The sequence below is a fragment of the Nymphalis io genome, chromosome 2 (assembly GCF_905147045.1).
Source record: "Nymphalis io chromosome 2, ilAglIoxx1.1, whole genome shotgun sequence".
NCBI classification, from domain to species: Eukaryota; Metazoa; Arthropoda; class Insecta; order Lepidoptera; family Nymphalidae; genus Nymphalis; species Nymphalis io.
Window position 1 is genome coordinate 1,864,037 of NC_065889.1, and position 13,391 is coordinate 1,877,427.

Consider the following 13,391-nt stretch of genomic DNA (forward strand, 5'->3'; position numbering starts at 1 on the left):
GACAGGCATCGTATTATATATTGGCGATGAGAGCTTTTTATAGTGCAATGGTTGTGTAAGTCAGTCTGCTTCTAGTAAATATTGTTTCTAACTTAATTTATGTATCCCATTGCTTGTATTGAGGTAGTTGTTTTGTTTTTGCTTTGAACTTATCCAAACATCTGCAGACTAATTGTTTTTTTATACGTCATATGCTTTAGAAATTAAAGCTACTTAACATAACAGAACACATAACAGAATCCGTATAAATATAACGATGATAGTATATACAATCATCAGTTGATCTGACGATTGTATTAAATAAAAATAAATAAAACAAAAATAAACATTAAATAAAAACGTATTAACTGACAATTGTTTAATGCAGTATCAGATACGACACTGTTACATAAAGTACTTGTATTTGTCACAAACGTTCTTCTTTCTTAGTAGGAAATTTGACTTGGTGCAAGTCTGTGGGTTGATATACACTCATACGATATACTACCGCAAAACGTACTGTTTTGCTTATTATTGCTTATTATTGCTTAGTATTGTTGTGTTCCGGTTTGAAGGATGAGTGAGTCAGTAACTACAGGCGGGAGAGACATAACATATTAGTTGGTGGCACATTGGCGATGTAAGGGATGGTTAATATTTCTTACAACGCCTATGGGCTTCGGCCAATGGCTGTCCGCCAACATATCTTTAAAAAAAATTGTGAATTATTCTTATATAAATATGTTTATGAAGATTATATTTTACCTATTCTGTCAATCCATCCTCTTGTCTAAAGCCTCTTGTCTAACGTAAGCCTAGTTACAGCACAATAGAGGTGCCTGTATCATAAAGCAGATCAAGGAGGCTGATCTCAGACATTTTAAAATAAATTCTTTATTAAGGTTGTTGACCCATCATGTGGTCGCGCCTTAGACTTAGAATAAGGTTCCTAAGCTATAGGTAATAAAAAAACATAAATCCTTAAATTCGAAATACTTAAAATTTCTAATTCACAATTTTCGATACCTCTTTCAAAAAATGCTTTGGTTTGGTTGAATATAATAATATATTTAAATTTTAAAACTAAATATCAAATTAAAAAAAAAAGAAAAAATAAGATACTATAAAAACAATTCAATCATCGAGCAAAGATATAACGGAGCGGCGGTCTCTATTAGCTATCTATTTATTTCTAGTTTAAAAACCCATTACAACGCCTCGAAGATGCTTGAGCGAATACACAGTTTATAAATGGAACTTCTATTTATTTCGCTTGGTATAATATATAATACATAAATATATCAAATTTCAAGTCTCGTATCTCAATATCAATAATACGAAACTATGTTTTCATCATAAAATAACTTAATTAGCAAACAGTTAATATGTAATAATTAAATTAAAAAGACATGTTAGTATGTCTACGCTTGTGTTCCCTTAATCAGTCAATTATTTAGCAATAGAGATTTTTGAAATATGAATCAGAAATTTAAAAATGACGTGTTTAGCCTTACTGTTATTTTCATAGGCACATTTTAAATCGAGATAAATTTTATGAATACAATTTAATAAATCATTTTTTTTTATAATCCCAATTCAATTCTAAAAGGATCAAATTGTTCAAATGTGTTCTATAATCGTCAAACAAAAACATAATTGGCGCCTGTATGCGCTGGCGCATGACATCAGCGGGATCTAGGACGCCCGCCCACTTCCATTAGCAGCACCGACACTCACCGACACTCGCCGACACTCGCCGATACCAGACATACCACCAGACATCCTATTGTCATTATCTTTTGATTTTTATCTTTCAATCTTTGACAGGCGAAACCGCGGCCGTCATTTTAGCTTTTGTTACTCGACAAAATTATTTTGTATACATTTAATGTCCATACTAAAACTGGCATTTTCACAGACTTTAGATATCGCGATATTATATCAAAGTGCCGTTGATTATATTGATAGATTAAAAAATTAAAATATATTTAATGTTTTATGAGTAATAAGTAATTTTAAGATGTAACTTTTAGCATCTGTACCTCACATAAATAAATATAAAAAGAATAAAACTACAGAAAAAAATCGAAGTGGTATTCGATATTTAATTTCTGGTGATGACAGATCACAGCGACACAGTTTCGAGGTGCAATATTATATTTTAAAAAACAACCCTTGACGGCATCATCTCAATAACAAGATTCCAAATCAATAATTCATATCTGACGTTACATAATTTCACACGTGCGTGCGGTCAAACGTGAATAGGGTTGCCACTAAAAAAATTAACACTCGGATTTAGTTAAATTTTAAACTTGATGTTGGTAACCCTGACAATTATAAAAATGGCTCTAAATGTTCCACTGCTGGACTCCATTTGAGGAGAAGATTTGAAACTTACTCCACGATGCTGCTCCAACACGTGTTGGTTTTACTCTACCGAGCACGAGATCAATTATAAACATAAATTAAGCCCATGAAAATTTAGATGTAATTGCCTAGGTTTGCACTGGCCATATTGGCTCGCTGACTATTATAACTGTATAGTTATATATACATATATGTATTTGAAATGATAATATGATAATAACCGAGAGTATAGATATATTAAAAATCCGGCGTCTCCGAATGCCGTTAAAAGGGTGACATAGTCCAGGGAAATGAGGCCGGACGGCAATTCTATAACAAGCATCTCGCCTCGTTATCAGATGCTCCGTAAAGGGCGAGCGGTTTTAATGAGCGCGAATGATAGAAAGAAAGACGTCCATATATGCTCATAGATATTACCAACGACCGTCGAAAGGTCTTACATAATGTGAGTTATTGATGAGAGGGTAATTGTTATTCATGTAAATATTTATGCTTCAAATCCTACTACATTAATTGTCTAATAAATAATTAGTTGCTAAGTAATTAACGTCACGTTTATCGTCTAAAACTATAATTATATAAATTTTCGCTTATATAAGTGAAATACCAATCATCACGAGATCTCCTAAACTATGCGCCCGTTTTACTTGAAATTTGTCACAGGTACTCCAGCGTTCACTAATTTTAGGCAAATTTTGTCCTAAATACATTTTTCTTCTTATCTACCCGTGCGAAACCGGGACGATTAACTAGTATAATATATGATATATACTTACTTAAATGTGCATAGATTGAGGTTCTATATTATATTCTTGGCTCACTAACGTAAACCATTATGTAAATAAAAGAAAGCTATAAAATATAGTTCGTATGTTTCATATCGAAAGGAATAATAAGATTCGAGAAGCAAATAGTAGGAGTCAAATAAGTTCCCCATTTCGGTCGGTTCGTAATAGGCGACATATAAGGGGTTACCATGGAAACAAGCTTAGTGTGAACTAGTTAAATGAACCCTTATATGTAAATTATATTAATATATAATTGATACGACACTTCCTTGAAAAGATCTTTTTTTTAAATTCCAAATCAACAATTATTTTTTCTGTTATTATTAATATGCACTAGTTTTCTTATTCTAATTGAAAGATCTTGTGTTTGTATGTTTGTTACTAAATAACGCTTGAAGCATCTTTAGTAATTTCAACAAAAGCATAAGACTTACTATAATATATATTTTTTTTTTATAGAATAGGAAGGTGGACGAGCATATGGGCCACCTGATGGTAAGTGGTCACCAAACGCCCTTAGACATTGGCATTGTAAGAAATGTCAACCATCGCTTACATCACCAATGCGCCACCAACCTTGGGAAGAGGAACTAAGATTTTATGTCCCTTGTGCCTGTAATTACACTGGCTCACTCACCCTTCAAACCGGAACACAACAATATCAAGTATTGCCGTTTTGCGGTAGAATATCTGATGAGTGGGTGGTACCTACCCAGACGAGCTTGCACAAAGCCCTACCACCAGTAAATAATACATTGTTATTAACGATCCATAGACGAAATAGCGCCATTAGACTTTATTCATTGGAATAAAATATGGTTGCATCGTGAACATTTTTTTAACGTAATTAAAAGGCCCTCGAAAATAAAGGGCTTGCGCATCTGCTGCATAAGGGCACTATTCATTTGTATTATTACTATTAGAAACCGCTAACTTCTATATAAAAACGATACGAAATATAGTGTTTAACGTTTTTTGTCAAAAACGTTACATATAAAATATTCACACGAGGCTCTTTAAATGTTTTCACGAATTAGTCTTAATTATTTCAAATGGTATAATAAATGTACAAAACATGTAGTAAATTTATTACGAAACATGCAACTTACTTGCAAAAGTATTCCCCGCGTGGTGTCGAAAGACATGTCCCGCCATTTTTGCACGGAGACGGTGAACATGAAACGAAACCTGTAACAATAAAAACTCATTAATACTCACATGTCTAACTCACAATATATCATATTATAGCGAACGGAAAACAAATTTCGAAACGTTTTCAATTTTGACCTGATCTGCAACATCCTTCGCTGAGGAAATACAGGTCTTCGTTGTTTATGTGTGTACACATATGTATCTTTTATATAATCTATTACATATGAATAGATTGAATAAAAATGTTTTTTAGTACGTCAGTCTTCCAAGCAGATTGTAACAACAATTTCGTGAATTATTCTGCGTACGCCCAAGATTTCTGGATTTATAAAGTCAAGAATATTTTTTTGTTTGTTTGTCCTACAATATAAATGTTTAATATAACATTTCTAAATTTTACAAGTGCGATTTTTAACGTGACGAACAGATTAATATATATATGACTGCTTATTGTCCGTGTTAAGAGGAAGTTAGCAGATGTTATAAAATGATGTAAAAAAGTCTATATCCTTCCTTGAGGTTCAAGCTTGCCCCATACCAAATTTCATCAAAAGCGTTACAGATAGACAAACTTACTTTTAGATTTATGATATATGCATTAGTATATGTAGATAACCGATACATTGACGACTATCAATCATTGCGATTCAAGTTTCTCTTATTTTTTACAAATATATTTTTTTACTATCAAAATAAACATTCGCTAACATTATCGAAAAATATTATCACCCATCACAATCCATCATCGCCGGAACATCTCAAATCGAATAAATATTCGAGTGTCAACAAACTTGGAACTGTTTACGTTCGTCAACGTCAACGTTCGTCAAGAAAGTTCCCACGCACGCGTCCATCTCTTATATGTTACTAAATGATAAGATTCGGTCTAACCGTAACGGTATTTATTGCGATTATATTATAAGGAAATTGCTGGCGTTACACTCTCTTTTTTATATAAAATAGGCGGACGAGCAAATGGGCCACCTGATGGTAAGTAGTCACCACCACCCACATTGGCATTAAAAGAAATGTTAATCATCGCTTACATCGCCAATGCGCCATCAACCTTGGGAACTAAGACGCTATGTCCCTTGTGCCTGTAATTACACTGGCTCACTTGCCCTTCAAACCGGAACACAACAATACGAAATACTACTGCTTAGTAGGAGAATATCTGATGAATGGGTGGTAACTACCCAGACGAGCTTGCACATAGCCATGCCTCAAAAAGCACTTGAGTACGTCCTGAGCTTGATCTTCTCCAAGTCAGATTCAATATGAGGAGAGAATAAAGAATGTGTTTGCACTATAATGTTTCTAATGCAATTGCCTAATCACTAGAAAAAACTCCCATTATTATTTTAAGATTATATATAAGATCTATGTATGCATTTTTTGATGTTATTTTATATGCTGTTAAAAGGGCGGAAATAGATAAACCTCATGGATATTTTTTTCAACCTTTGTCTATTGTATACGTTTGAACGTTAGAAGAATATGAAATTGAATCTATAGCCAGACGTGCAGTTAGGACTATCACCCACAAACAAGGACATAAAAGGTGTTTCTCCCCTTCTCTGAATACCTCAGACCTTTCAAAGGTATACCACTAAAAATAATCCCCTAGGGGTTTAAACGTTTGAATATATTGTCAATATTTATTTAACAAGAAATATGAAATTGCAAAATCTTATCAGCGAATGAAAATTAAATAAATACTTCGAATTTTATTTACCTATCGAATACGAGCTAATATTTGCGAGTTTAGTTGCATTTCACACACTTTTTTATTTAATATTATTTATTTACTTTACTGTTAACATGAAAACAGAAAATATATATGCTTATAACAAAATATTGTGATATATCATGCGTTTTGTAGCTAATCCGAATCAAATGGAGATTTTAACATTTGGGAAGGTAGTTCGATAATGTCACGATGCGCAGGCTATTCCGGGGCTTCTTTCAAGAACCACCGTATTACCGCTGTCCCAGGTAACGCTGGGATTTTGCTGGTTATTCTGGCAAAGTGTTATTCGCGAGTACACTTAAATGCAATTTCAGCGTCATCATCATACATGGTGCAGTTCTAGATAAATACATACAAACTTATACTCATACATAAGAAACATATTTACGTATAATATCAATTTGAAATTAACTCGTGTCTGTCTGTTGTTACGGCTAAACCACTGAATCGATGTTGATAAAATTTGTTATAAGCTTGAACCGCAAGACAGTGCACAGTTTGGCTAATTTTAATATACCTAACATCTGCCCACCTCCCCCAACATGCGGGCTAAAACTAAGAAAAATATATATTACATCGATAAAGGTTATAAGTGAATATAACAAATTAATAGTACTGTACCATCGTTTGGTTTTCGATCAACTTCGGGTGGTCTCGTGGTGGTGGTGGTATCGAATGATCGTACATCGAGATACCGATCTCGATCCTAGTGTTAGTTATACAGCATCCAAATAATTTAATCAAGCTGCCAGATGCGATCTTTAATATATATTTTATTTCCTGGAGTTTACATGTTTAACTTGAATTTGTTTATAATTAATTAAATATATTTATTTATTATAGGTATTGTTTTTTTTAACAGGTAGAACCTTCTATATAATATGTATAGAATAAATAAAATATGGTTCACATGTGGTAGATTTTCATTCGACACATGCATCCTTTCACGTAATTTTCATCAGCACATAAAAATTTAGAGATGCTTACCGGGATTTGAACCCGCAGTCTTCGGCTAAGATTCACATGTCGTGACTACTGGGACATCTCGGTTACAACAACGTGCGAGTTTATTATAGAAGTAGGTATCGACGGCAATGGTATTATTGAAATTTAAAATTTTACCCGCGTTTTTTATTATATTCTTAAGTCTGTGTCATTTTCAAAAATATGCCACAACCGACAGTGTATTTACAAGTATAAAATACGCACGCTTAAGTTACTATGAACTCTCAGCAAAAAAATCTGAGCTATCGGCTGCCTGATCATTAAACAGTTTCAATTACGGCAGCAGTATCGATTTTCAAACGAGAAAAAAAAATACGTATCGATTTAAGTTCGCATTCCTTATCGAAAGCAAATGACTTTCGCGAGTCAATTTTTTAGCGAGTACCCGATGTTGACCATACTCAGTCGCCAGCAAAAAGCGGACAGGCCACGTAGTGCCTTATAAAGGCAGCTATTGTTTTTTCCCCCTGTCACCGACCTTAAGTGAAAAGGGCTGATCGATGTTTACCGGTTTTACTTTAAATTGCGGACATAAAATTAATGTTTGCCCGTCTTTCATGTTTAATTTAACGAATCCTAATATGATCGTCAATGGTTTGAGAGACGGGAAATGTGCAGACCTGGTTCCCTGCTGTCATTCGTTGCGTAATAGAATATTTATAACGTACATAATTGATTTATAGATTATTTATTTTAATTAAATAATAAAGTAACAAATTAAATTATCATATACGTATTTATTAATAATGCTGTAAAGTGACAGCCTGTAAATGTCCCACAGCTGGGCTAAGATATTCTCTCTTTATTGAGAAGGTTTGGAGCTTACTCTGTCACGCTGCCCCAAGCCTTGTGATCACGATGTTTTCCTTGACCACCGAACACGAGATGAATTATGTTTGTATAAACACAAATATGAATGCTGGCATTACAATAATAAACAATTATGATTGTTGTCTAATATATTAACAGTTTTAAAGAGTTTGGAACAAGACTAGTGAAGCAAGTCACTGTTACAGATAATAAATATAAAACCGAGATGACTCATTCATGTTCCAAAAAAATTCGACAGATGGAGTCACTTTGATCGATATTAATAATTCAAGAGTTTCATTACAATAATGGTCATTGGTTATATTTATTAACACATACAATTTCAACGTTTGCTTTTTTTATAAATAAAAACGACGTTAAAGATATATTTGACTCAACTTACAAGATACGATTAAATTATTTTTGATACCTGATACCAGATGGTATCACCACCGCCCATAGACATTGACACCATAATAAAGATTAACGATTCCTCGCATCGCCAATGCGGCCCCAACCATGGAAACTAAGAATTTATGTCTCTTGTACTTGTGACTACACCGACGTACTCAACCCTCCTGAATTATACTAAGTATTGGGTTTCGGCGGTAAAATAAGTGGTAATTGGAAGGTACCACAGGGCAGGTACACAGGGCTTGCACAGAGTTCTACCACCAAGTGAAAAGATTATAGGATTAGTTACTTTAAAGCCAGTATCAAATTTTAACTTCACGTTTGATAGTTGCAAGTGATGTCGACACGAGCACGCTGACCCACAAAACTTCATTATGGACTAACAGATAACCGACCGTGGGAACGTTTTATGATAAGAATTTTAAATATAAATAAAAAAATTCGCCTACGAGACACGCTTCCGCGAAATGGTCCGTGAGAAGTCGATACGACAACATCCGTTTGATTAGCATATGATAACTCGAACAAATCGAAACGTCCACGTCGTACCGTCACCTTACTTATACATCACATGACACTTGTATTTCAAATGTTTACATAACATTTTGTAAGCTTACCTTGCAAAAAGCCTCTACTGACAGTCGATGAATTATCGCAACATCGAACTAGAAATATCGACAAATAGTGTGACCTTTGGTACCGCATGTGATCTTTACTAGCTTTAGTCTAATTATATAAAATTTGTTACTATTTATGGTTAAATTATATCAAGTGATTATCGATAATTGTCAACCATACAGAGGTCATTGCAAAGTATAAATATTTTTCTAAAATAAATATACAATATCATCCTGTGTTATATTTATACAAATGAGAAAGTCAACTTGATTTGTAATTTTGGCTGAGCTGTTATTTTATGACCTATCTGACAGTGACAAATACGCGGAGACGAGACAGCGGGAAAAGCAGTTGTAAATAAATTTATCTCCTAATCATCACTAATCGCAATATACAATCAGGACATACCTCTTCCAAAGAGCAAAATCCACGGTTTCACCTTCCACATTCAGTCCTTTTTAAAGGTTAATAGACCATTATAAAATGAATGAAGTAACATTGAAATTAATAATTTTATGATTGCATCTCACGCCATCTCATTAATAAAACACACAAGTTAACTTGAAATGTACACCACGACGTGCGCCGTTTACTGCGACTGAACAAACATATTTATTACTTGCAATAATTCTATCTTTCAAGTTTAGAAATAGCATCAAAGTATGGGAGCCGATGTCAAATCTCTAAGCCATTTTGACGTAATATTTACAGTATACATTATTTAAATCAAATGCCTATTGTGATTTGGTTTATCTGTCTTTTCGTAATAACTCGGATTATCGTGTATATTAAATTTGGCACTTACATTGTCAATACGTCACCAATCTTCGGAACTAAGACGTTACGTCCTGAGTGCTTGTTGTTCAAATCGGAACACAACAATACCGTATTGCTGATACCTACCCAGGCAGAAAACCCTACCACTATCACTGGTGGTAGGGCTTTGTGCAAGCTCGTCTGGGTAGGTACCACCCACTCATCAGATATTCTACCGCTAAACGGCAATACTTGATATTGTTGTGTTCCGGTTTGAAGGGTGAGTGAGCCAGTGTAATTACAGGCACAAGGGACATAAAATCTTAGTTCCCAAGGTTGGTGGCGCATTGGCTATAAGCGATGGTTGACATTTCTTACAATGCTAATGTCTAAGGGCGTTTGGTGACCACTTACCATCAGGTGGCCCATATGCTCGTCCACCTTCCTATTCTATAAAAAAAAAAAAACCTAATACATTTTATTCATATATACCACTAGCTAATATAATGCGTTTGTAGTGTATCGTCAAATCAATTTGTAAACGATTATCAGAGACTTACGCAACACTTATTGCCAGTTACGATACTATGCCAGTAACATTAACGCGTAACGTTAGTATTAGAATGACCTAAACGCGAATGCACAGACAATAAATTAAAAGAACCACTAACGTTGATTAGATATGCCCATTAGTTAGCTATAAATATAACCTTTATAGTATAATACGAATCTATCATTATACAAAAATCAAATATAAATAAATTAAAAAAAAAAATTAAAGTACTAGATACGCCTTTATGCGTCGTTATTGAATTTATATTAAAAATAAATCATTTAATAGTAAATAAAGTATTGCATATTTATGGCACGCTTGCACGTAACAAGCTTCTATTGCGATGATACTAGTATCTCCTTTATATCTATCTATTTAAAGATACCAGACAGAGATAAGCGTCCCACAAGTTGCAGTATGAGTGCGACGTTATTATAAACTGGTTATACCGTTTTTATGAAAGACTCGACGGTTAAGTTACTTTGATAATGCAAAAAATCGTATGTTTTAGACGTATTCTACTATGGTACTAAATTTCACTAGATGTTTATAACATGCATAAACATACTAATATATTATACTAAGTTTTATTAACTTTAGTTAAATTAGTTAATTTTATTCAATCATAAATGTTGAAATAATAAACATCAAATAATAATAGTCATTCCTAAACGAAATTTTCTGTGTCGCTCGCTGTCGTGAGGCGCTTGTTTTTTTTTTTCTCTGTTCTGTCACTTGCGTTTACCGAATAAAACCGTTGTTAAACCTTATCTCGGATTTTTTATTTCCAACAATAATAAATAATAATAATAATAAATGAGTAGATATATTAATAGATATTCTCAAAGATTTTTATATATAAAAAAATTAGCCTATATCCTTTCTTTGCGTTGACTTACTTAGATACTTTCTCATTTATAATATTAGTACAAATTGAACATTAGATAAAAGTACCAAAGCCATGGTTCCTATTAAAAAAAAAACAAATTAGTACTAGACTTTACTGGTGGTAGGGCTTTGTGCAAGCTCGTCTGGGTAGGTACCACCCACTCATCAGATATTCTACCGCAAAACAGCAATACTTTATATTGTTGTGTTCCGGTTTGAAGGGTGAGTGAGCCAGTGTAATTACAGGCACAAGGGACATAAAATCTTAGTTCCCAAGGTTGGGGGGCGCATTGGCTATAAGCGATGGTTGACATTTCTTACAATGCCAATGTCTAAGGGCGTTTGGTGACCACTTACCATCAGGTGGCCCATATGCTCGTCCACCTTCCTATTCTATAAAAAAAAAGACGAATTTAAGGACAATTAGTTACAACATAATTAGGATTAATTGCGTGAAGGTTGTGTAATCATAGATTGAATACGTATTTCTGATATAGCCACCGAGCACAGCGCAGAAACATCGCGTGATCGTAGTATTAGCTACAAATATACAAAATGGCTGCGGATATTAACGATTACACGGGCCAAAACTTATTTGACAGACGAAACAACTATCGGCGTTTAGCGAAGAATTTTAATTATATATCGATGCCTTGAAATTGTGATATTTAAAAACGTATCGCGTATGTTCTTGTATTAAAATTTATTGAATAATTTTTATTATAAATCACATTTAAAAAGAAATAATTTAGCAGAAAATCTATTTGATTTACAAAAAATATAGCCATAAATTATGAACGGCTAAATTTAGTATTTTTCTATAATCTTGATTAAATTGAGCTAATTTTTAATATCGAATTAAAGTGCAACCTATATTATATATATACACATATAATAACAAAACATAGTCACAGACTGAATTACGCGCGGTTGTAGCCGTTGGAACTGCTGACAATTTCGAAATTCCAATACTGTAACCCAAGATATCATTATTTCTCCTATGGCGTAAAAAATATAATTTATTGTTCAACCCGAAGTCGTGGTGGGCTATTGACGAGATTTAGAAATAACATTAAAAAATTTATTACTGGTGATAGAGCTTTGTGCAAGCTCGTCTGGGTAGGTACCACCCACTCATCAGATATTCTACCGCAAAACAGCAGTATCTGGTATTGTTGTGTTCCGGTTTGAAGGGTGAGTGAGCCAGTGTAATTACAGGCATGGGTGGCCCATATGCTCGTCCGCCTTCCTATTATATAAAAAAATATCTGAAGAGTGCATATTTATAAATGTTTTCCTATATTCCTGGATATTAACAATAATGATTGTGGTCAAACTTCTCGATCACTATGAATCACTGGCTATATTTAATCCAGGCCAAATCTTATAAGGCATTATACAGGTTTCCGAGAGAAATCAGGTAATAACAAAGATAAACATCTTCTGAACTATTAGATATACCGTTGGGAGCAAGATTACGTAAAATAATAATAAATATTAAGACAATAGTAAAATATATTACCATAGTTAGTCAAATTTTAAAGCTTTCGCAGATCAAAATCAGTGCCAATTGCTTTAAGTAAAAATAGAGTAAGATCTATATGAAGTTGTCAACATTATAACATATAAGTGTGTAATCACGAAAGCGACGCGATTTTTCGTTTTTTTATTATTTTCTAGAAACGAATTTTCGTTTTATATTAAAGAAATCGAAAGCGTGTTTAGATTACGATTCGACCTACGGAATCCTTTGTTAATGATAATTTGATAAAATTTCCAAAATAACAAATGAACCAGGCGTTCGAAATTTGAATTGATCGTTATTATTGCGCAATATTTTTATTATTATTACAAACAAGTATACATCTGTCTGTTAATGTGTCATGAAGCGATAACAGAACGAGGGTTGCTCACCCTCAGTAAGCGTTGTTCATGTGTGCGTGACCATAAAATTATCTACATGTTTCTAGAACACACGAATCTAACTAACGTATACTTTTATATATTTTAAACATATAATTTTCCCGCTCAAACCAAACATATTTTTTTCCGGCGTGTATTTAAGCTAGTAAGCCCATGATCATTACTCGATTTAATCTGACAAATATCTGTCAAAATTGACAGATCAAGTTTTTAAGCCATAGATAATATATTTCTTTACACAAATCATTTAAATTAAAAGATGGAAACAAGTGAGATAAAATCTATTTGTCTCATTAAAATTAAAAAATGTTATAAAAACTGAGTGTACATATATGTAAATATTATACAATAATATTGTCATGAAATATACTATACTTGACAACAA

General features: G+C 33.3%; 1 protein-coding gene across 1 annotated transcript in view; it reads right to left on the minus strand.

Annotated features, from left to right (window-relative positions):
• The window catches only part of LOC126777029 (neurogenic locus Notch protein), a 117,037-nt gene that overhangs the window by 72,520 nt on the left and 31,126 nt on the right, over positions 1-13,391 (minus strand). The window contains exon 2 of the mRNA XM_050499867.1: positions 4,247-4,325. Coding sequence (XP_050355824.1) covers positions 4,247-4,325 — 79 coding nt within the window. The remainder of the gene's footprint in view (positions 1-4,246; positions 4,326-13,391) is intronic.